General features: G+C 35.3%; 2 protein-coding genes across 2 annotated transcripts; one reads left to right on the top strand and one right to left on the bottom strand.

Annotated features, from left to right (window-relative positions):
* Positions 1–1,127: 1,127 nt before the first annotated feature.
* KRR1 (KRR1 small subunit processome component homolog) lies at positions 1,128–13,650 on the top strand. Its single transcript, XM_039342320.1, has 10 exons — positions 1,128–1,283; positions 2,582–2,757; positions 4,753–4,887; positions 5,069–5,194; positions 5,339–5,422; positions 7,336–7,392; positions 10,815–10,985; positions 11,557–11,634; positions 11,762–11,855; positions 12,693–13,650. The coding sequence occupies exons 1-10, from the start codon at positions 1,205–1,207 to the stop codon at positions 12,836–12,838; spliced, it is 1,146 nt and encodes a 381-aa protein (XP_039198254.1). The 5' UTR covers positions 1,128–1,204; the 3' UTR covers positions 12,839–13,650.
* Positions 13,615–22,879, bottom strand: LOC120307489 (glioma pathogenesis-related protein 1-like). Its single transcript, XM_039342321.1, has 5 exons — positions 22,536–22,879; positions 17,476–17,721; positions 16,087–16,196; positions 14,017–14,099; positions 13,615–13,806 (listed from the first exon to the last, which is right to left on the bottom strand). The coding sequence occupies exons 1-5, from the start codon at positions 22,716–22,718 to the stop codon at positions 13,670–13,672; spliced, it is 759 nt and encodes a 252-aa protein (XP_039198255.1). The 5' UTR covers positions 22,719–22,879; the 3' UTR covers positions 13,615–13,669.
* Positions 22,880–24,111: the final 1,232 nt, after the last annotated feature.

The following is a 24,111-nucleotide window of genomic DNA, read 5'->3' as shown; positions in this document are numbered from 1 at the left end:
ATTCTTCTTAGAATATATTCTTTTTTATCCCCAGCATTGTCAGCCCAAAATTTTAATGTTCTTTCTAGACTCATCAGACTATCTTTCTCTCAAAGAATGATCCAATGAATCACAGGATTCTCTAGTAATTTGTAAGACCCACAGGAAAAAGAACTAGTAAATGACTTACATTATGGAAGTCATGTTTGATCTGATGAAAACACATCACTTGATACTGCAGAAATTTCAATGTAGTACTGTAGTTATTATTTTGCCACTTTTCAAGAAAACCCATTTCCTGTCCATTAATGAGAATGTTTAATCAATTTCTCAGCTCCAGAAGCAATATTTTAAATACTGAGTATTAAAAAACTACTCAGAGTAAAAAACTGAGATATTGCTAACATATTATCTACCAAAGGCTTACCGTTAGCTGTCATTGCTATCTTGAAGATTTTTATAGCATTTGGGTAGCCATGAAGTATGGCATTACTGAAAGATGCCAAATACTGTAGAGTTTTGTTTTGATTCAACCTCACCTTTAGCCTGGAAAAAATGTTTGTAGAATTGGTAGCCATAAACTCCATGCTAATTACCTCTAATAAACTATGCTTTCAAAGATTAGTGTTATCTTTTTAATTATTGCAACTAAACTTCAGGAATCATGAGAATTTTTGATCAGTTTTGTAAAAGGAATTGGAATTGGCACTCTTTGATTTGATGGAGCTAAACCCAAATAAAACAGTTATTCAGAAAAATGATATCTTAGAACTTCAAAACAAGAATTCTTATTAGAAGCCCAGCTTTCAATACAGTAGGTCGGTACTTATTCAGAAATCATAATAATGAAGGCTTCTTCAGAGTGTACTATTGCAAAGCATCCTCGAAATTACGATTCGGAGGGCTGTGGGTTTCTAAAATTGGAAAGAATCGCCAAGTCACACTCCCCTTGATTGATTCTTTATTAACAATTCCGTCTTAAAACTGATTCCAAGTTCATTTTATTGCCAACACAAATGATAGACGAATACGAGGTTGCGTTGGGAAAAAGATTCCCTAGAGAAATGTACCGCATTTTTAAGTTATCTAATATCCTATTTTTGTATCTCTATGGAGAAGTCCGCCGACCGCCCCCATCCTCCCAGGATCTCCGTCTCTGCGCTTCTGTCTTGTCACGTGGCCGCTGAGAGGCGGAGACTCCGCGCAGCCGCGAACTGGAAGCAGAATGGCGGCGTCTGGGAAGGTTGGACGGCGAAAACGCGGAGCTGCGATCCGACTACCCAAGACCGACAACACGACCCCAGGTGATACCATCCTCCCTTGTCGAAGTGTGACTGCTAGTTGGACGTGCCATGTGTCTCTCTATTGTGGCTTATGCTGTTTTTTTAAAGGGAGCACTTGGGCGTATAAACTAATTTGTGTTGAAGTTGGTTGTGAACATATTGTGGTGAGATCGCTGGCTGTTTGCTGCTCGGTGCTAATTACCATATCTGGGCTTCAAAATCCATATCACTAAGAAATACAAAACATCTTTTGGCCTTCCATGCTGGCTCAGGAATTCTGGGAGTTGAACTCCACGAGTCATAAAAGAGCCAAGGTTGCCTATCCCTATAGGGTATTCTTATTCTCTCCGTGGATGATAACTATGCAGTGGATGTCATTTATTTTTAAATTAAATTCATCTTAGAATTATGTGTCGGACATTTATAGCTGAATTTTTAGTGTGTTCAGGTTTGTTTTTTCTTCAATGTATTATTAAATTGCTGTGTATGCTCTTGGGCTAAAGTGCAAAATAGCTAAATTCTGAGTAGCTGTGCTTTTCTTGCAAGAGAAGATGTATAAAGGCATACAATAGTGGCACCCTCCAGCTTTTCTATTATATATTAAAATTCAATATATGAGGAGACAAGGTACTTCTGTATGTCTAGACCAGGGGTAGGCAACCTTGGCTCTTTTATGACTCTTTGGCTCTTTTATGAGCTCAGGAATTCTGGGAGTTGAAGCCCACGAGTCATAAAAGAGCCAAGGTTGCCTACCCCTGGTCTAGAATGAGGAGGAACTGTCAAATCACATTGGTGTCTGAAAGAAAAGAGACACTGCTTCACTGTTAACTGTTTTGGGAGGATTTGGGGATTTTTTTTGCAACAGCAAGGTCTTATGAAATGCTCTGCTTTTAGATTTTTTTTTCTCCAAAGCTGCAGTGAAAACATTCTGAAGTGGATTGCAACAAAATACATAGAAGTCCCCAGTTATTAAAAAAGTTGGGTTATTTAATTATCCCTTTTATGAAAGTCTTATAATGGCTGCATTCATAACCAGCAATTGCTTGACTATGGTAGGTCTGCCACCAACAAAGGGGCAAATGAAATGTATCTCCTTGCCAGTTGTTCTTTTTCGTGTTCCAGATTGGCACTGTCATAGCACTGCTTCCTTTTGACCAGCTAGGGAACCTCATTGCTAGATTCAAACTTGTCTGCTATTCTTTCTTTGAATAAGTAGAATAGAACTTGTTGCTGAACATTCTGTTTCTCCAGTTAATAATCTTCAATCCAAATATTTTTATGTTTGAAAGACATTCTAACATAAATATTTTTGCCAACAGAACATGAATCAGGACTTCTCACTGTGCCTGATGGATGGAAAGAGCCACCTTTTACAAAAGAAGATAACCCTAAAGGGCTTCTGGAAGAAAGCAGCTTTGCTACTCTTTTTCCTAAATACAGAGAAGCTTATTTGAAGGAATGCTGGCCATTAGTGCAGAAAGCTTTGAATGAACATGTAAGAATCTTTACTTATACTTTCACAGAGATAATGTTACCAAACCACTTAAAAAGCATGGATTTTGAGGAAAACCATGTCTTAGCTATATTGATGAATAACAGGTGTTAACTATAGATGATTCTCTCATTTATTGTCTATTTTGTGATTTCCATATATGCAGATAAAAAAGGCTATAGTAGTATGTTCCTTAAGCAAGAGATTTCTATTCTGACTGCACAAGAGTTCCTATAATACTTAGGTACAGTATGTATCATATCAGTTATTTAGAAATAAATGTACTATATTTTCCGGCGTATAAGACGACTTTCTAAACCCTAAAACCAATCTGCCCCCTAGTGGCCAGCCCTATTTTTTTTTTACAGAAATAAGCACTAACACTGTGTTTCTCAACCTTGACAATTTTAAGGCATGTGGACTTCAACTCCCAGAATTCCACAGCCAGCAGGACAAAGCATTCAAAAATCCCATTTTTCTACATCGCCCATCACTTTATTCTTTTTCAGGAAAAGCAATTAAATAGTAGAAAACAGTAAGCTATATAAATTAAGGACATTACATCTACAAAAAAAAGAAACATTTGATTTACTTCTTATACCTATAGCAGCAGTCATGAATATATGGAAAAACTTTTTGATTCAGCAAATCACATTGATTAAGAAAGATACTGGTCAAATTAAAATTAAGAAAATAGATGATGGGATCTACCAGAGAGAATATTAAAAAAAGAAACATTTGTTTGAATATGGTTAAAGAAACAGAAAAGATTCTGAATACATATGTCATTCTAAGAGAGATGAATTCCTTAAATAATACTGTATGCTTTCCCCCCCTTTTATTTTATTTCTTGATATAAGTAATATAATACTGCTGAAATGGCCTAGATGAAGTAAATGTTTTAGATAATTAAATGTGTCTGAATTTAGGGAAATTATAATGTATAAAAAAGAAAAAAAATAAGACCTAAAGGATTAGATGACTAGGCACATTAAATGGAATATTTAAAGATTAAATATATTTTATCAAAATAATAAGAACTATATTATTTCAAGGTTTGCAAAGAAGACATTTTGGGGAGAAGGGGAAATCAATTAAATGTACTATGTGGATTATAGATTATAGAAACCAATTGTTAATGATTTTTCTTTACAAATGTAAACCCAGCAAACACACTGTTTACCAACTATTAAGTGATTTATGTTTTAAAAAATCAATAAAATATATGGGGAAAAAAATACCAGCTGAGTTCAGGAAGCATTAGGGAAGCAGTGGTGGGCAACACTCACTTTCTAGCAGCAAAGGAATGGAGCTCCTATTGTGCTCATCTATAAACAGAAATTCAATATTGTACCGTATTTTCCGGCGTATAAGACGACTTTCTAAACCCTGAAAATCTTCTCAAAAGTTGGGGGTCGTCTTATATGCCCAGTCGTCTTATACGCCGGAATATACGGTATCTCAGATGTTTTATTAATAGGCTTCTGTTACAAATATGTTTGAAAGCAAACGGGATAATACTGATTCCAAGATTTTAGGGTGCCCTGACCAGGATGTAATTAATGAGTTATATTCCTTAACATATGCCCATGTGCTCATCCCCTGTTTGTTTGCTTGTTTCTTCTGGCTCCAGATTGACTTCCCAGGTAAAATATCCAGGCTATTGGGAGATGGCAGAGAAGAGATAACAAAAGAAAAGAGTAGGAAATAGGACCTGGAGATTTCAAAGGTTGCAATGGAAGCCTCATTGGAGCACAGGCCTGAGTCCCTGACTGACAACAAATCCAAACTTTCTTCATATAAGTTCTTTTAATTTTAAAAGGCATCTGCTTAAGGTTTCTAAATAAAACCCTTACCATTATGAAACTTTAATTCCTCTTTGCTCCTAGATACCAATAGATTTTTTTTGTTTGTAAATTTTATTGATTACATACATTTCTGAGATCATTAAGAATTTGTTCTGTTCTTCTGAGAATAGTTTGTTCTTTTACGCTACAGCATATAAATGCAGCTTTAGACCTAATTGAAGGAAGCATGACTGTCAGCACAACAAAGAAGACCTTCGATCCATATGTCATCATCAGAGCCCGAGATTTAATAAAACTTTTAGCCAGAAGTGTTCCATTTGAGCAGGTTTGTTTTTCTATCTTTTTAAACTTTAATTCTTTGATTTCAAGAGCTCTGATAACAAACTCAGCCTGATTAAGAATCCTGATTCAAAATAGTTTATTAGAAGAAAATGAATATTTTATAACTAGATACTTGATTATATCTGTATATATTTAACTTGAAACTATCTCTGATTTCCATTTAGTCTGTACGTATCCTTGAAGATGATATAGCATGTGACATCATTAAAATAGGGTCCTTGGTCAGAAACAGAGAAAGATTTATAAAAAGAAGACAGAGGCTTATTGGTCCAAATGGGTCTACTCTAAAGGTATGTCTTTGTTCTTGTAACTCACTCCAAGCCATGCTTATTCAAAAATAGATCCTCTGTAAATGCTTGTTTTCATATTCAGTAAAATACGTACCTATGAGTATTGCATCCTGAAATGTATACTGTTATCTTATTTTGACATAGGCGCTAGAAATATTAACCAGTTGCTATATCATGGTTCAGGGGAACACTGTTTCAGCTCTTGGACCTTTCAATGGTTTAAAAGAGGTAAGATCATCTTCAGATAGAACATTTTGCACATTCAGTTCAAGCTGTAATAGTAGTTTTCATTTTCATTTGTTGTTGTTGTATATTAATATAAAATGAATATACATTAAAAAAGAAAGAACCTATATACTGGTCCATAATAGTAATAAAGATTTGATGTTGGGAAATTACTTAAGAAATCAGTTATTATATTGAAGTTTTATCTATTGTGTTAACATAATTTTCTCTAACAAGCTAAACTCTGTGGCCATGCTGTGCAAGACAAAACATGATATAGGTGAAGCAGAACGTCTTGCTAACAGAAATCTGATCACTGCCAAAAAAATGACAGCGTGCAACTTAAGAATAAAATACAAATTTGACCTGATCCAAATTCTTACAAACTAGTAATCCTTTGTGCAATATATATAATTTAATTGCCAATCTGCTGTTCCAATTATGTCTTCATTAATTTTCTGAAATGACTAAAGGACACATAATCATACTTATAGAAAATAACATTGCTTTTAAAATAATCTTCCAGTGTTAGAAATATAATTTCTAAATGTATATAAATATATACATTTATATGAAGCCACTGGATGAGATCATCAGACAGCACGGGGTGAGGTTTCATCAGTATGCTAATGATACCCAGCTATATATCTCCTCCCCGAGCTCTCTCAGTGAAGCGGCTGATGTGATGGGCCGTTGCCTTGAAGCCGTGAGGGTCTGGATGGGGTTTAACAGACTCAGACTCAATCCTGACAAGACCGAGTGGCTTTGGATGTTGCCTCCCAAGGATCATGTTAACTGTCCAGTGTTGACTCTAGCAGGGGAAAATATATCCCCTTCGGAGCGGGTTCGCAACTTGGGTGTCGTCCTTGATCCACAGCTGAAATTGGAACATCATTTGACGGCTGTGGCTGGGAGGACCTTTGCACAAGTTCGTCTGTTGCACCAGTTGTGACCCTACCTGGACCGGGAGGCTCTCCTTACAGTCACACATGCCCTTGTCACCTCACGTCTAGACTACTGCAACGCGCTCTACATGGGGCTACCCTTGAAAAGTATTCGGAGACTACAGAATGGTCCAGAATGCAGCCGCGTGAGTGATAGTGGGTGCTCCTCGGTACACCCACGTTACACCTATCCTCCGTGAGCTGCACTGGTTGCCTATTGGTCTCCGGGTCCAATTCATGGTGTTGGTTATTACCTTTAAAGCTCTATATGGCTCAGGGCCAGGCTATTTGCGAGACCGCCTACTACCTCATAGTTCCCTTCGTCCGGTTAGATCCCACAGGCTGGGCCTCCTTCAGGTCCCGTCGGCCAAGCAGTGCCATTTGGCGGGGCCTCGGGGGAGGGCTTTCTCTGTGATGGCGCCCACATCTTGGAATCAGCTCCCTCCGGAGATTAGGACCGCTCCCACCCTGTTGGTTTTCCGCAAGCTGCTTAAGACCTGGCTTTTCCGGCAGACCTGGGGTTTATAAAATCTGACCCCTGGATGAATGTTATTGTATTGTTTGCTTGTCAAGTTATGTTGTGTTTTTATTGTAAACCGCCCGGAGTCCTGCGGGAGTGGGGCGGTCTATAAATTATAAATAAATAAATAAAATCATCTAGGAAATAGATATTTTAATTAACCTGTATCTTACAGGTTGCGTGCAGCCTTTAGCATCCATTTGCAATTCCAGAATTTTCTCCCACTTCAGGGTATAAGAAGCCAGTTTTGCCTCTTAACACCTCCCACACTCTTACTGCTCCACAAAAAATATCCAGAAGGAGAAATGGAACCAAAATTTCAGTCCTACACCTGCAGGACTTGGGCAGGGCAGAAACAGTGTACAGTATTTAGCCACCTGGTTAAAAATGTTTGCTCACCTTTTGTTTAAATTATTAAATCAGTTTGTAATCTTGTCTTTTTTTAAAATTAGGTTAGGAAAGTTGTTTTGGATACCATGAAGAATATTCATCCCATATATAATATCAAGGTAAAATAAAAATATTTGATCTAAAATCATTTTGGCTGTGTTTTGGGCAGAAGAATTGTATGTTTTTCCAGAATTCTGCAGTGAAATTGATTGAATTTAATCCCAAACCCCATATTCAATAGATGTCAGAGAATGATAATAAACCCATTAAATTAAAATAAATTAAAGATGTCAGTTCTACAAAATACAGGTTGTAATTCTAACTTATTCTAAGGCATGGTCAGAGAACAAGGGAATGCAGTAACTTTGCATACTGAATTGATTTTTAGCTGTTTTCATTTCAGCTTCTTTGCTGTTGAAAATGACAAAAATTCCTCCAATTACCCAAGGAGCACCCATGAAAAGATCATGGAAGTTTTCTATACCTAGCAACCCATAATTCAGCAGAGTATAAATCTATAGAATATAGATTTGCTCCTTTAAATATTTAAGAATGCAAATTCATGTGAACACAAAATTCGAATAAATGTGCAATTTGCTTCTTATTTTTTGCATGTCTGCGGTTTATTGGTTCTACAGTTAATCCTTGACTTACCATAATAGAGTCCAGACTTTTGGTTATAAATCATTGGGATTGTTGAGTGGGTCACCACATGACCTGGCTCAATTTAGGACCATATCATGGCTTTCCTTAGATAAGATAACCTTTATTGTCATTTTTATACTGTGGGCATAATGGCCCACATCAAAAATGAAATTTAATTGCCCGCTCTCAAAGTGAAACACATACATGACACACACCTAAACATACTATGAACAACATATGTATAGACCCACATCCCTACATATACGTAGCAAATAAATATTAAATATTGTCCATCTTGAATATATAATGAAAGGAGGAAGCTTGAGAGTTCACAAGGTTAATGCTGTATGGAATGAAACTCTGACTGAATCTGGATGTTCTGCTTCAGATACCACAAAGCCTCCTCTCAGAAGGTAACAAGGAAAACAGGTCATGAAGAGGATGTGTAGTGTCCCAGATAATCTTACGGACCCTGCTCAAGCAGCGCTTCTGTGCTATGTCCTGGATGGGATGGAGGGAACTGCCAATGATCTTTTCAGCCATTCTCACCACTCTGCACTGCCTTCCTGTCTGAAGCAGTGATCCTTAAGTGACCATGCAGGTTATTAAATGGAACATGGGGTGCTTTAGGTGATGAGGGAGTTCTTAGGAGACCTACTACAGGCCATGTGCAAGTTATGGGATACTATAGTGTGGCTCCTTCTATTGAAGTCATTTCCTCTAGGAATATTTGCTTTTGTTTTGTTGTTTTTTTAAAGGTAGTTATTACATTTATTACAGTGGAATACTGGGTCAAACCAAATCTTTGATCTGCAGAGCTCATTCTCATTCAGGAATTTTGAAATTTCTTGAGCTGTGAGGATGCTTTAAAACCCTGGACAAAATTTTATCCAATCTCTGTTCTTTTAGCCATATTCAAACAAATGTTTATTCACATAATAGTCCATCTGGTAGGGCGAGTGAAATCTCTTGTATCTGTCTCTGGTCTTCTTTTGCTGAGTAATTTTCCAAGTTGATGTTATCCGCTTACTCAGCAGTTCCTGTATTTTACAAATGTTGGGAACACAAAAGATGAAGTAAGTAAGATGAATACTTTCTGTCTCCCAAACGTTGATGGTTCTCCTGATAATTCTATAGTCCATTCCATTTTTCTTGTTGTATCAGAACCGTGTAGATTTTTTCCTGTTTGTGTCAAATTGTAATTCTTGTCCTTTGTTATTTCATCAATTTGATCATACTCTTCTAATTTGTAGTCTGCTGTCTGATTTATTTGTTCATTTGTTGTTATTTCCTGGGTGTTTTTAATTGTAGATTTAGATTGGAAATATGCTTATTTAAATCATCAAAGTTATTTTGAATTTCCTCATGGTTTGAGTCTATTGTCATTTTTTATTTGTCCTAACATTATATATATTTCCTCCTGGAAAGTATTTATCTTACCTTGAAATATTGCTTCTGGAGGCCCTTGATTTTCCAGGCTAAGTCCTTCAGGAGAAAATATTGAATGTGGCGTCCTGTCATTTTTTGATACGTATGTGATGTCCATGTTGTCTCCTCCCTTCAAATAATATTTCATCAATGTTTTAATTCAAAAGTCAGTTTATCAGTCAGTCAAAATTACAGTTCAGTATGTTAAGCCACTTTAAATCCTTCCTGTAGATTCTCCTCTAAAAGATTAGCCAAAAAGCCAAGGTTTTTCTTTTCCATAAACAGTTCTTAGATTTAAGCAATAATCCAGGTGTTTTTTTTTCCTTTCAGACACTTTTTAATCTTATAGCTGGCTTTTCCTTTGTTCCCAGCTGTCTTCAAGGCTATTTGCAATTCAGAGGAACAACTTCTTTGTTTCTAGGCATTCTGCCAATTTCTGAGTCCTTATTGTTAGTGTTCTATTCTCTGATTCTCCACTAGATGTCAGCAGTTATTTCTTTTTTCAGTTTTTTTTTTCAATCAAAAGTTATTTTTGTTATATATTTTTATAATTCCATCAAAAATTCTTTAGGGTATAATCTTGACAGTTTTTTAGTTCCTAGATTTGTCCAACTGTAGTATTTTAAATCAAATTTTAGTATACCTCTTTCCTCCTTTAATTTAATTCGCCGCTTCCATCTGTAAGGGAATGGGGATACAGTCCCCTTCCTTAACTTCTGGAGGTTTTCTTGCTTTGGGGATCTTTTCAAGGATTTAGTTAGTACATAGAAGAAAGAAGATCGGTACTCTCACCAATTTCAAGCACACTGTGTTCACTGATGTTCAGGTTTGTGCACTGGGACTTCGCTGCAAGTAGCTTGGGCTAGATGTTGATCTCACGCTAGCCTTTCTCCTGTCGGATTCGGAGGGCTTTTCTCGGATCAAAGGAAGCGATTGCCATCGCTTCGTGATCAACGGAGCACCCTCCTTCATGGTCACCTCTTCGGGGTGACTTCAGACCCATCTAGGGTCCCCCTAGCAGGACGAAACTAGCTGTGGGGAGTGGAGGTCCGCTTTTATGCGGTCATGTGCTACAGGCGCAAAACCAGAAGTCTCCGGAATATTTGCTTTTGTTTTAACCCACAAAAGTGAAACTAAAACCTCTTAAAACTATTGGGCTTAGCAGCCACACCCACAGAAAAGTCAGAAGGTTTGTTCAGCAGTGTCGTAATTTTGAATGGTTGATGAAGGAATAGTCGTAAGTCAAGGACTACTTGTATTAAAAATCATCTGAAGCAGAAGAATCATTAAGTTGAGCTAATTGTTACTTATAATTGAAACACTTTCTCCTGTGTTTATATATACAATTTTAAATGAGTTTATGTTATATCTGGGATGTGATATGAAGCCTCCTGATTGTTTCTTAGGTTAGATAAATTAATAGAATTTTTCTTCTAACTTACTGCTTGATATTTTAATATGTTTGAAGACACTAATGATTAAAAGAGAATTGTCAAAAGATCCTGAATTAAGACTGCAAAGCTGGGAACGTTTTTTGCCCAAGTTCAAACACAAGAATTTGAACAAACGGAAGGAACCAAAGAAGAAAAATGCCAAGAAAGAATACACTCCCTTCCCACCTCCACAACCAGAAAGTCAGGTCTGTTTAATCTGAAATGTTACTGAACAACATAAAAGAGTTTTCTGACAGCTAATGTCTGTAGTACATGGATAGCAAACTATGATGTACCAGTTGTTTTAAGAGAAGGTAGCCCTCAAATATAGTGAGGGAAATGGGCGGTTCCAAAATGTGATAAATAAAGCCAACAATAACTCTAATCCATGGATGGCACAGGTTCCCCATTCCTTATTTTAGTGTATTGTGAAATTTAACCAACATTTCCCTATAAATATAGCCTAAAGATAACAATAACCAATTGTAGCTTTTTGGAAATAATTGTCTTTCATTGCAGTATGTGTGTGTAATGATTTGCTACCCAAAATGAACTTAGGTTAAATTAATAGTATAAGTTGATTGTGTATAAATGAAAAGAGTTTTATGTTTAATAGTATTTTCTCAATTTTAATATACTTGGCAGTGATGTCAGAATTATGAAAACCATTAACTTCTGTTTTTTTAAATAAGAAATATCAACAACTGATTTTTTAAAATATGGAACCAAGGCAACAATTTTTACTGTGGAATATGTATGCTCATGCTACTTTTACAGGTTGATAAAGAATTAGCAAGTGGTGAATATTTCTTGAAAGAAAGTCAGAAGAAGCGTAAGAGAATAGAAGAGATAAAGGTACAGTATCTTGAATTCTTTGTTAATTAACATAGTTGCTGGTTATGACCAGAATGAAGTGATTTGTTAACTTAATATGTATTTAATTTTGTATGTGCTATGCTACATGATCTTTTTTTATGTTTAGGCAAAGCAAGCAGAAGCAATTAGCAAGCGACAAGAGGAGAGAAATAAAGCTTTTATTCCACCTAAAGAAAAGCCTGTTGTAAAACCAAAGAAAAGTAAGATTAGTTTCTTATTGTTAACATTTTGCAAATGACAGTCTCCTTATTGAGAGGAAGCATTTTGATCTGTTACTTACATAATAAATTACTACTGCCGGGGCTTTTTGTTGAGAAGACTGAGGGACAAATAAATAAATGGAAGGTTAATTTGCTAAAAATGATAATTATATTCTAATTCAAGGAAATACATTGTTTTTTGAAATACACAAGATAACAAGAATACCTCCCTCTTGACATTTATATTCTTTAAATCTAAAAAAGCTAATTTATAAAATTAAGAGGCTGTGATTTGTAAGACTAAGAATTGATCCACCCCAATAATAGTAATTTTAAGCAAGATGGGGTAAATCAAAGTTCACTGATACTAAAGAACTCTTCTGTAGCATGGACGCTATCTACCTTTTGTAGACAAAAACAGTTAGAAAATTCCTTTGTAAAGATAGTTTCAGATAACTGCTATTCTCCCAAAGTTCCTGTGCTGGCTGATTAAATATTAGCTAAAGACCATGCTTACTAATCAAAGTATTAATTACTAGATTAATCTGAAATACTATTAATATGCTTTGGAAGTTATTCAAATTTAATTTATATTTTTGGATCCAAAAATCTATATCTTATGGTTGAATTAGAAGCTTACAACTTGTAATCTCTTTAGCAACATCTCTGTATGGCATTTTAATATAACTGGATTCATTAGCTTGTCATGTAACTCTTGATTTTTTGTGTTTTATGCTTTCATTGAAAAATGGATTTACTTGTTATGCTTGGAAATGTTTTGCATATCTTTTGGATTAGACATATTAATAAGAAAAAACTTACTCTTTTACTGTGTAGCAACAACTGAAACAAAGATTGATATTGAAGCAATTAAAGAAAAGGTTAAAAAAGCAAAGAAGAAGGTTGGAGCACTACCAGAAGAAGAGATTCAAATAAAAATTGCAGCAGGTGAAAAGAAAAAGAAACCATCTTTAAAGTTATAGCACTTCATTTTTTGCAAGGAAGAAAGCTATGAACTCTAATTTTATATTTGTTTTTATTTATTTGCCTTATTGTCAGTTAACATCATAGAAGATGAAAAATTGCATTCCTTGAGGAAAGAAGGGGAAAATTACCTTTCCAAGTTTTTAATCTAAAATTGACAGCTTGCTCTGTTGTATTTTAAACAATGTGGGAAATATTTCCATATGTGTGATATCCATTAGAATAAACAGTTGACTTATAGCTATTGGTGTAAAAACGATAGTATATGCAGGATTATCATTGAGAAGATTTTGTACAGTGTACAAATACCAACAAACTTGGTTTTGTTTGTTTTATTGCATGGGACTCTGAAAGATAGTTGTCTAGAACATTTCAAGAAATAACAGGTTTTCTGAGGGCAGCTGAAACATTTTCTAAAGAAAAATGTATATTGCTTTATTAATTGATTTTGTTTACTAGGCTTGCATAAACTATTTACATATTTCCTTAATCTTTATGGAAGGGGACTACTTTAAGTTTGGTTTATATTACTGGATAATTTTGCTTGCCAAATGTTGGTTGCAATTGAATGTTGAGTTATTGTTTTCATTCAGATCAACAAAGAGCAAGAGCGTGATAAGCAGAGTAGAATGGTACTTGGTGAATGTTGTTGTCAGTAATAACTTTATGTTCATTGCATGTTTATCTGTGGAAGACCTTTTTCTGCTACTTGTACTTTTTTTAATTCCTAAAAAATATTTTGAAAATGTATCTAAAAATCATGGATGTCTTACTATTTTTATCAATTCATTGTTTAATACCTTACAAAAGTGCTTAGTTTTTGTTCCAGTTTATTTATACATATACATTCTGGGATAATATTGCTTCAAAAAAAAGACAGTTACAAAAGTTATTAAAAATGAAGATGTTCTCAGGACTAGAACGATGATGCAGTAGGTATCACAATATGGCGCCACCCATACTTCACCTACAAATAAATTTCAAGTTATTTACAGTTGCATCTAGATTAATGACAAACCAATGTAAACAAAAGAAACTTGTGTAAATTTGAGATTTCTTAGATAATTAAAGATTGATATTTTATTCATGGAAGTTCTGTTTTGGAAGTTTTTTTATTTTTTAAAAAAGACCCTAACTTGTGACAGATGAAGAAATGCATGCTAGTCCTTTTACTTACCACAAAGTCTGTGTAAGCAAGGTTCTCCGTGACATTCACTGCATGGTACTCCTGATTTATATGGCCATGTTGGATAATTCCCACTGTGCAAAACAACAATTTTGTCAGCTCACTTTATACAAAGACAGAAGAAAAAGTTCAACCACTCTTCTTCTTTCAGGTCAGTGCTTTAACTTGAATTATAATCTGGAATAATTTCTGGTAAATACTGGTCATTAAAACCACAGAATGGTGTTACTAGAAACTGTAACACAGCCAAATATAACAAGTTTTCTTAAGTTTAAATCAATGAGACGGACCCTTTAAACTGAAACATTTATTTGCTAGTATTTTTTACTATTTCCAAATTATTTCAGTTTTATTTAGAAAGTACTTTGAATTTGATTGTTTGGACTATCAAATTTATATTAAAGGCAAAAATGGTTATTAAATATTCAGTAATAGTGTTTAAAGTGCAATTAATTCCTTTCTTCTTTGTCAGCCTTTTCCTTCATTCCCACCTTACATAAAAGGGAGATTGAATACCAACTTTGCTTTAAATCTTTCAAATCACTAAAAAAAGGAATAGTATTTAAGTACAGTATTCTCCAGTTTTTGTGTGCTCAACACCAATAAATGAACAAATGTTTAAAAAAAAGGCCAAATCAGTGAAATCTGTAATTACCAAAATACTATCCATTGAAAGACTCATTGAGAAATTAACACACTCAGCTGAACTATGACCTGAAATTCAAGATAACACATGAACAAAGATTAATAGTTTAAAAAATGCTTTCTTGGAATGTTTTGCTTTATTTTTGCTATGCTTGTTCAAATTCTATTGCTGGTAATGGCATTTGAAGTTTGTGTTTATGCACGTTAAATGATTCTTTGATGTTGGACTCTTTGTAGCAGTTCCTACCCATTTTGAATTTGTCTCCGCTTTATATTCTCCATGATGGCTTTTATGAGAGATTATTTTAAGATGTTGGTTTTAGGCTACTATATGTTTTGTTCAACATTTATTTTTTCTTTTTTGTTTCTACATAAAGTTACAAAGGAGTTTATACATTGTAACTTGTGCTAGTGATCTGCTCTCCAAAGAGGGAAGTAAGCTATTTCCTTTCTTAGCCACATACTTAAAATTACTAAGAACAGAAGGTGACATAGCATTTATTTTATTTCCACTTTTTTTCACTAGCAAGTAAGATCACAGACTGTGGGATCTCTCTCTCTCTCATATGATGAGATTAAAAGGTTGAATACCAGGTAAAGATCTTCTCTAAAAAAAGTATGTCATGGCACTGTAACTATATAATAAGACACTAAGGCAGGATCAAGATGAGTAAAATCAGAAGACTTTAGGAGAAGAGGGTTAGGACCTGCTTTTTTCTCTATGTCAACTACATTTCTACCCTGCTTTTAAAAAAATTCCCAGAGTGTCTTAGTTTCTCACTTGTAATAATAACAACAACAAAAAATCAGCCTTAGCAGTAACAATTAAATCCACCAAAATAAAATGATGAAACTCAGCTGAGAACTTGTTTAATTATTTGAAAAGCTTATAATCAAGAAGATCTTCATAGTCAAGGATTATGGGCACAGAGAGAGAGAGAGAGAGAGTCCTTGAATTCATCTTCCAGTAGAATTACAGTTGCTGCTTGCAATGCTTTTGTCCCTGGCATTAACAATCTTACAGGAATAGCCTACTGTCAGGCCTTCCTTTAGTACAGTGTTTCTAAACTTTGGCAACTTTAAGATGTATTATTTAGGATTTTAAATCTTGCCTCAGCACTTTAAAGGGATCCAGAATGTTAATAGGATTGATTTCCTCATAATTCAACCCATTCCCTGTAATTACAGTTAGACTAATCTGATATGGATAGGTCTGGTACATGACCAACCAAAGCTAAATTTGCATTCTGGAGATAAAACTCAGCATTTGTTTTTACTGTGGGTTTTAATTTTGAGCTATAATCAAAGAAGTAAATGGGCCTGAATACACAGAGGTACCGTTGCTCAATTCCTAAAGGAGTTAGAGATGTTCCTTCCTAAGATAATTTCTGACAAATTGCAATTGAAAAATCTTACCTGGGTCCATAGTCACAAATGAAGTGTGCAGCATTAGGTTCATTAAAGCCTTGTACTATAGGACAAAAGTGAACAGCACAGCCAACTTTGTAGGTTTCTGCCCAAACCATCTGAAAATAAATTGGTATATTCTGTGGTAATTTAGTGTATACTAGTATAATTTAGTGTATACTATTAGCCCGCAGTTGTGCTAAAAATAGGACATCTGCTATGTAGCATTTTCTTTAACAATAATGATGACATATGATGTTAATGTTCAAAATAACAAAGAATTAATTTACAGGCATACTAAATCAATAACTGACAGGTAATATACCGAAGTTAACTTAACAAACTTATACGAAGTATCCATGCTGCTTTGCCTAACCCAGGGGTAGGCAACCTTGGCTCCTTTATGACTCGTGGACTTCAACTCCCAGAATTCCTAAGCCAGCATGGCTCAGCTTGGAAATCTCTCCCTTTCCCCTCAGCATGGCTGGCTCAGGAATTCTGGGAGTTGAAGTCCACAAGTCATAAAAAAGCCAAGGTTGCCTACCCCTGGCCTAACCAAACTCACTGCTGCTGTTTTTTTCAGATAAGATGCATAGACTTAGATTGTGAAATTATTTTGAAAACACCACTCACTCTTATTTTTTCATATCTTCTGTAAATACTAATAAAACCTTTCAGAATAAAGTGTCAGCTTTTTCACATATAGATTGGGATGAGGATAGGGAAATGAATTTTTGTGTAATGAATCTGTAGATTTATATGACCTAAGCGTCTTTCCTTAAACATATGGAAAGTTGTTCCCATGGTTAGAGATCTGAATAAATGAGATTCAACTTTTGTTTGCTCCCAATGATCATGTGTAAATCTATTTATATAATAAAAACACCTGATTAAAAACTTGTCTGTGACTTTATCATTCCATCAAGGATCATTAGAAGTGAATGATTTCTGATTTATTGGCTAGACCCAAAATATCAGAGAAGGAACATTTTCTTTGACTGGGCAAAACAATGCATATTTCTTTTTCCTTCAGGTTATTAAATAAAATGGATACAAGAATAGCTAGTGAGTTGCTGTTAAGTTTGAGATTGGGTTCAATGGCAATCCACAGCAAATGCCAACAAGGATAACCAAGGCACAAAGCCATTGGACCATGGAAAATGGTGATTATTTTTAAAAAGATTGCATTGGTGGGGTGAGATTTCTGGTGGCTCAACATATGCCTTTACAGATTGGTCACTTTTTTTTTTGGCATAGGCAATTTTTAAAGTACAAGTGCAGGCTTGCAAAGTGGAATCAAGCAATTTGGAAGTTGTAACTACATTAGTCCAGGTTTTTAAAGTAACTGCCAACTGCTATTTTTAGAAGTCATAATGCAAGATATAATTAATGACTTACCTGAGTATAATGCCCACATATACGTTTACAACTCTGAGTAGCATAATTGTAATGTTGGACTTCATTGTACCAAGTAGTGAGGGCTAAAGTCACATTAAAATACCAAATGGTTCCAGTCCAAATATTTTCTCCAATTACTGTGAAGTTTGGGTGGGCCTTCCCTGGTGATTGGAGATCAGGATTATGATTAAATTCGCACATCTTTGCCCAGCCAAGAGCAGTCTTTGCAAGATCATGGTCCCAGCTCTACAAAAGCATAATATATAATATGATCACTTTATTTGATATTCCTGGGTTATTTTTCAAAATAATGCAATTGTCTTTTACAAAGTAATTCCCCATCCCACCCTGCCACATAGATTTGTATATAATTTTTATCCCTCACTACTCACTCACTTCTGCAGATTGCGGAATATATAAACCAGAATGCTCAGTGCCTCCTGCCCTGGCTTTGTACTCTGCTTTGTAGTTTTTACAAAAACAAGCTAGCTGCCTGCTTGTTCCTGACTCATCCGTATGGATATGGCTGTAACTAAATCAGTGGTTCTCAACCTGTGGGTCGGGACCCCATTTGGGGTCGAACAACCATTTCACGGGGGTCGCCAAACAAGGCTGTCCGCCATTTTTTCCCCCTTTGGCCACGCCCCTGGCACCCGGTGATGTATAAGAGGTTGGGGGGTCACCACAACATGGGGAACTGTATTATGGGGTCGCAGCATTAGAAAGGTTGAGAACCACTGAACTAAATAGATAGCAAAAATGTGAAAATTTTACATTATTATGCATTGCATTGTACCATGTGGAATAAACTACAACTACATTAAGCCAAAATCAAATAAATCATTATGTAATCCATGAATCCAAACTGGCATACTATCTTTGACGTAAAGTCAGGAAAGGCATAAACATTATTTTATACACTATCCTTCTTTAAAAAGAAACAGCCTGTTAGGGGAAAGGGGATCCTGTGGGACTATGGCACCTTGCTTATTTTGCAACACAGTAGTTGTGATTTTCTTCTCAGCTGCTATTTAAAATTTGCCTCAATAGCTGGTCACATTAAATGGGATACACATTTAGTCCATTTCCACTGGTTCTCAGCCTTTTGGCTAAGATTAAGCTTGTGTAGTCCCTGTTCTCATAAAATGCTTAGCTGGATCAAGAAATCCCGTATGGCTTAAATTTAGCCCACAGGATATTCAGACTTGCATAGAATTAAACTGACTCTAGCCAGTTTAACCTGGTAGAACTAGAACAACTAAAGCTAAGGCAGTTGTCCCCTTTTGCCTACGTAGACTACCACGGCCCAGAATGGAACATACACCCCAAACACTGGGTGGCTTCCCCAAACACTGGGTGGCTTGTGATATTGCCAACATGTTCCTGAAGCCAAGGTTCATGGGATGCTAGTAGCATTTCTTGGAGAAAGTGGGTGAAACTTGATATTCCCTAAATACAGGTAGTCCTCAACGTACGACAATTGAGCCCAAAATTTATGTTGTTAAGTGAGCTTTGCCCCATTTTATGACTTTTCTTGCCACATTTGTTAAGTGAATCACTGCAGTTGGTTTTTTTGTAATATATTTTATTGATTTTTTAAAAATATAAATCACTTAATAATTGGTGAACAGTGTGTTGTCTGGGTTACATTTGTAAAACAATCATTAACAATTGATTTCTATAATCCATAATCCACATAATGGTTTTAGTTGATTTCCTTTTTTCCCAAAATATCCTCTTTTGCAAACATTGAGTTAATATAATTCTTATTGTTTTGATAGATAACAATTAAATATATAATTTTTTCCGAATATTCCTAAAAATAATAATCATATCAATATAATATTTCTTTTCTATCCAATCATTCTGGTTGCCTTATCATAGATCCTGTTAAAGTCCTTATTTTAGTTTGTTTCTCCCACCAAATCTAGGTATTTTTACTGGTTTAAGATTTTCTCAAAAAATTAATTAAATTTAAAAATTTCACTCTATTTTTCCATATGAACTATCTCACACTTTTACATTTCTTAAGGAATAGATAAAACAATGAAAAAAAGGAGAGCAAGAGTAAAGAAACATAAAAAATAACATACTACTTAAAATATATATCCCTCCAAAGCTAATATATATTTATTTCCTAAATTTCTTATTCTTTTTAACCGTAATTAAAAATATGTTTAATCTTTAAACATTCCATTTAATACATCTAGTCCAGTGATGGCAAACCTTTTAGAGACCAAGTGCCCAAAAACTGGCCCCACCCCTGCTCCACCCCCTGCTCTGCCTCCACCCCGCCTGCCCACAGGACCACTCATCGCCTCCAGGGCCCACTGCAGATCGCTCAGCAGTGCCATGGCGGCCATACCCTCTGCCTGCGTCCCACAGCATCAACTGTGCGCGATGGGGTGTGAGGGCAGAGTCTTGTCTATGCTGTCTGGCTGCCATGTCCTTGGCTGCACTGCTCTGCATGGGCCACACTCGGGGCGATTCTCCTCCAGGGGGGGTTCTGGTGAGGAGGGGGTTGTGGGGGGAGGCAAGGCTGGGGCAACGGCACGTGCCCACAGAGAGGGCTCCGAGTGCCGCCTCTGGCACCTGTGCCATAGGTTTGCCACTACTGATCTAGTCCTTTAACTCTTATTCAAAACATTTTTATCCATTATAATTTTCTTAAATTCAATCACATTTAAGTAAAACATTTCCTTTATCTAAGTAATTTCAACTTTTTTACATTACTCATATCAAGAAAGAGAACGAAAAAGGGGAAAAAGGATACTATATTATTTAGGGAATTCATCCCTCTTAGAATGACATATATATTCCAAAACTTTTCTATTTCTTTAACCATATTCTCCGATGCTCCTGACATCTCTACAGTCCATTTTATCCAATCTGTTTTCTTATCCTCAGATTTATTTGTAGTCTTAAGGGATAAGTTGTTTTTTCCAATTCTTGTAAATTTTTTCCCACTAGGATTAAATCATGTTTCCTTGCTTTGTTAAGCTCCATCTTTTAAGTCTCTATTCTCAATTCTATATCCATTTATCTATTTTATCTGCTCCTTCTCTGTTGTTGTTTTCTGGGAATTTTTTTGTTGTAGAGTTAACTTAGAAATAGATTGATTTATATTTTCAAAGTTATTTTGGATTTCTTTGTGGTTTAAAGTCATTGTTGTTTGAATTAGTTGCAGTATACTATGTACAGTATCTCCTCCTGTGAAGTATTTATGTTTTCTTGATATGTTTTTTCTACGTGTCTCTGATCCATGATGGCCAAGAATTTGAGTTTTTCTCAAATTAAATAGATATTTGTAATTCAAATTTGTAATTTGTAATCCAAATAGTTCAAAAAAGATTTTTTCCCTAAAATTTATAATTCTCTTTGTCTACAGCCCAGATTATTGTTTTTTTTTTTGTTACAGTTGTTCTTTGCTGTTAAAACTTTGAAGGTCACAAACACAGATTAGCTTTTCCCAGGTTTTGCCAAATCTTATATTAAAGTCATAGCTGTCATAGTCTTCATTCACCACTAGGTGTCAGCAACTATTTGTTTTTCAATTTCCAAAATAAACAATTATCTTTAAAATGAGAGTCTTAACCATTCAAACAATTTTAGATTTATCCAGGTATAAGTTTTAAATTTCAGGGTTTATATTTATTTAACTTCCATATATTTTGATCCTCCATAAAAAGATTAATTCGCCACTTCCGTTAGTATAAGGGTGGGGCGGAAATCCCCCTCCTTCCCTTTTGGAGGTATTTTGCTTCTTGGGGATCTTTTCCAGGAAATTAAATGTAGAATAGAAAAGAGAAGACCGAATTCCTCACCCAGTTTCAAGCACGCTGTTCACAGTTGTGCTGGTTAGTGCTTTTGGACTTCGATTGCTAGTAGCTTGGGCTGGTCGATGCAATACCGTTGGGTTAGAAGGTTTTCTCCTGTTGAGTTAGAAGGCTTTCCCCAAGTCGAATGGAACGGCCGCTACTGTTTCAGAATCACTGGAGCACCCTTCTTTCTTCGTCATCTCTGGGGTGACTTAGACAATTAGGGTGTCCAGGCATGGGGAAATTAGCCATGGGGGTGTAGAGAATCCGCAAGACTGCAAAACCGGAAGTCCTGAATCACTGCAGTTGTTAAATTAATAATATGGTTGTTAAGTGAATCTGGTGTCCCCATTGCCATTACTTGTCAGGTTGCAAAAAGTGATCACATGATCCCGGGAAACTGCAGCCGTTGAGTCAGTTGTCAAGCATCTAAATGTAAATCACATGACTATGAGGTTGCTGAGTCATAAGTGTGAAAAATGGTTGTCACTTTTTTCAGTACCGTTGTAACTTTGAAGTCACTAAGTGAAATGTTGTAAGTTGAGGACTACCTGTAACAATATTTGACCCAATTGGTATGATTGTTTGCTGCACAAATAGTTGGTAAGTTTAGTGAAACAATTATCAAAACATGGCTTAGATATAATGCCAGAGTTGTTCCTCCCAGAAAGGTGGGTCTTTTTTACACCAACTTTAAGAAGACCAAGGATCATTACATTTGCCAGAAGTACTAAGGAACAATAACATGATACACTGGTATTCTTTGGGATTTCTATCCCATCTAATTTTTTAATTATATAATTTAATTATTTTTGAAGTTGGCATACCATAAAGCAGGTAGTCTTGGGTGCTAGAGACTTATTTAAGGGGGAAAAAATAGTGCTTTGTTTGAAAATGTGCCTAACTGCTCAGAAAAGAGATCAACAAATGTTAGGATGACAAAAAAAGAACCTAAAGGGTTAAAGTGTAAATGGTATTTTGACTAGTTGTGTCTCCCATAGCAACTATTTTGCCAAAAGTAGGAGTCTTTATAGTTTCCATTTGGAGTTGATGTTTGCTATACCAGCTCAAAATTTCCAAAGCTTCAAAAGAAGCAGAATCAGTAGCAAACCTTGTTAGTGAATTAGTTTCAGCATAGCAAAATCCTCTTAAAAGAACTAGAAATGTCTAAGTCAATTCTAAACCTACAAGAAGTATGAATTGTACATTTATCATTGCTACACATTATGATGATTCCCTTACCATCCGTTTCATGTTGCTAGCTGGTGGGTCCACACTGGATCGGAATCTATTATGCATTCTGACACATTCTTCCATGAATTGTGAATTTTCAATATCCGGTAAGGTATGTTGGGTATAAAAACAACAGCACACTTGTAGTTTCAGGAACAATAAAACACCAAAGATCAGGCTTTTTTCTGTCATTCTGGACTGCTACACAATGAGCCAAAATATTTAAAACATAAGCCAAGTTGTAAACAAAGTCCCTTAGGCTATTCTGTTTGACAACTTCTACTTGGCTTTTATTTTATCTTCTTTGGTTCCGCTGCTAACGATTAGAGGCACCCGGAAATGAATTGAGCAAATACCTTCAAGGCAGAGCCTAGTGATGAGTCACTTTCACCCACTGAATTGCTCCTTTTCTTACACTCTCTTGTATGTAAATCTTAAGTAGTGAAGGAACATAAAGTGTCCTTTGATTTATTTTGGCAAGTGGACTAATTTTAAAATATTCACTGCTGTTTTTTATGGTTTGCATTAAGTGTTGAAATCCAAACTTAAAATTAAATGTCAGGAACTTCAATGATTTAAGAAGCCAGATTTTATCAGTAGAACAAAACAAAACAAAACGAATAAATAACATTACATACATAAATACAATAATTGTCCTGTATTTCTACCAATTGTAATGAATCAGTTTTTGCCATACTGGGACCATGGAGATTTTCTACATTTGCCAAAGTAGGTTTAAAAGTTATATAGTAGCTGGAAAAAATTGCATTAACAGTCAGAAAATAAGTAAACAGAAAAGATAATGAAACACACAGAGAGACACACACAAAAGGAGAGTTGTTTGACCAATGAATTAATTGTTGTTTGCTATTTAACCAAATCCTGGTCAATTCTAGCCTAAAACCATTTAATTTAGAATGGTATCTGCTCATAACAAAATATCTACTGGGTTGTAGACATATTTTTTCCTCCAAGTATATAAACAATATATTATCAAAATAAAAAAAATTACTGAATTTCTATTTTTCAATTTATCCTGAAAAAAAAAAATATTCTTTTTCTTCAGATTTTTTCCACATTTGTTTTTTTCTTGGCTTGCTCAGAATGCCTGTCAAAAAAGCTGCCCAATGAAGTTAGGTTTACTTCTTTGCTATCCCATGGTTTGGGATAAGTATGTTTCTATCAGATGTATTATAAAAATCACACAGCACTGTATTTAGGTGACAATGTTCTTTATTCAGATGTAATATCTTGGTTGCTGGTTCAATTACCATATTACTGTTTCCATGTTCACTGATTGCTTCCAGATCAAACTGATACTGAAGAGGCTATTAAATGACCTTAAACAGCATTCATGAATTTCCCCAGTGAGATTTTTTGTTTGAATCAAGAGTTTTAACTGTTGCTATATTATGTTTATTTCTTTACAATAAATAGAGCAGATAAAGTTTTTAAAGTTATTAAGAAAACAGAAATTGATTAGGGGCCATTCAGAGAGTCTATTCATAAAGCAATTATGCTTCTCATTACCCTACATTACCTACATTATCCTGGGGTCATCTTTTGTAAACTTCTGAGAAGCAGA

Source organism: Crotalus tigris, unplaced genomic scaffold (assembly GCF_016545835.1).
Source record: "Crotalus tigris isolate CLP2741 ecotype Arizona unplaced genomic scaffold, ASM1654583v1 scf7180000017785.2122318, whole genome shotgun sequence".
Lineage (NCBI taxonomy): Eukaryota > Metazoa > Chordata > Lepidosauria > Squamata > Viperidae > Crotalus > Crotalus tigris.
The sequence above is the reverse complement of the archived record's forward strand: the minus strand, read 5'-3'. Positions and strand labels throughout refer to the sequence as shown.

Excerpts from the sequence above, each read along its gene's own strand:
- LOC120307489 (XM_039342321.1), bottom strand. The coding sequence starts at position 22,718 with ATGACAGAAAAAAGCCTGATCTTTGGTGTTTTATTGTTCCTGAAACTA. Across the intron at positions 17,722-22,535 it reads CTAGCAACATGAAACGGATG|AGCTGGGACCATGATCTTGC; the intron begins GTAAGGGAATCA and ends ATGCTTTTGTAG. Across the intron at positions 16,197-17,475 it reads TATGTGGGCATTATACTCAG|ATGGTTTGGGCAGAAACCTA; the intron begins GTAAGTCATTAA and ends ATTTATTTTCAG.
- KRR1 (XM_039342320.1), top strand. The coding sequence starts at position 1,205 with ATGGCGGCGTCTGGGAAGGTTGGACGGCGAAAACGCGGAGCTGCGATC. Across the intron at positions 4,888-5,068 it reads GAAGTGTTCCATTTGAGCAG|TCTGTACGTATCCTTGAAGA; the intron begins GTTTGTTTTTCT and ends ATTTCCATTTAG. Across the intron at positions 5,195-5,338 it reads CAAATGGGTCTACTCTAAAG|GCGCTAGAAATATTAACCAG; the intron begins GTATGTCTTTGT and ends ATTTTGACATAG.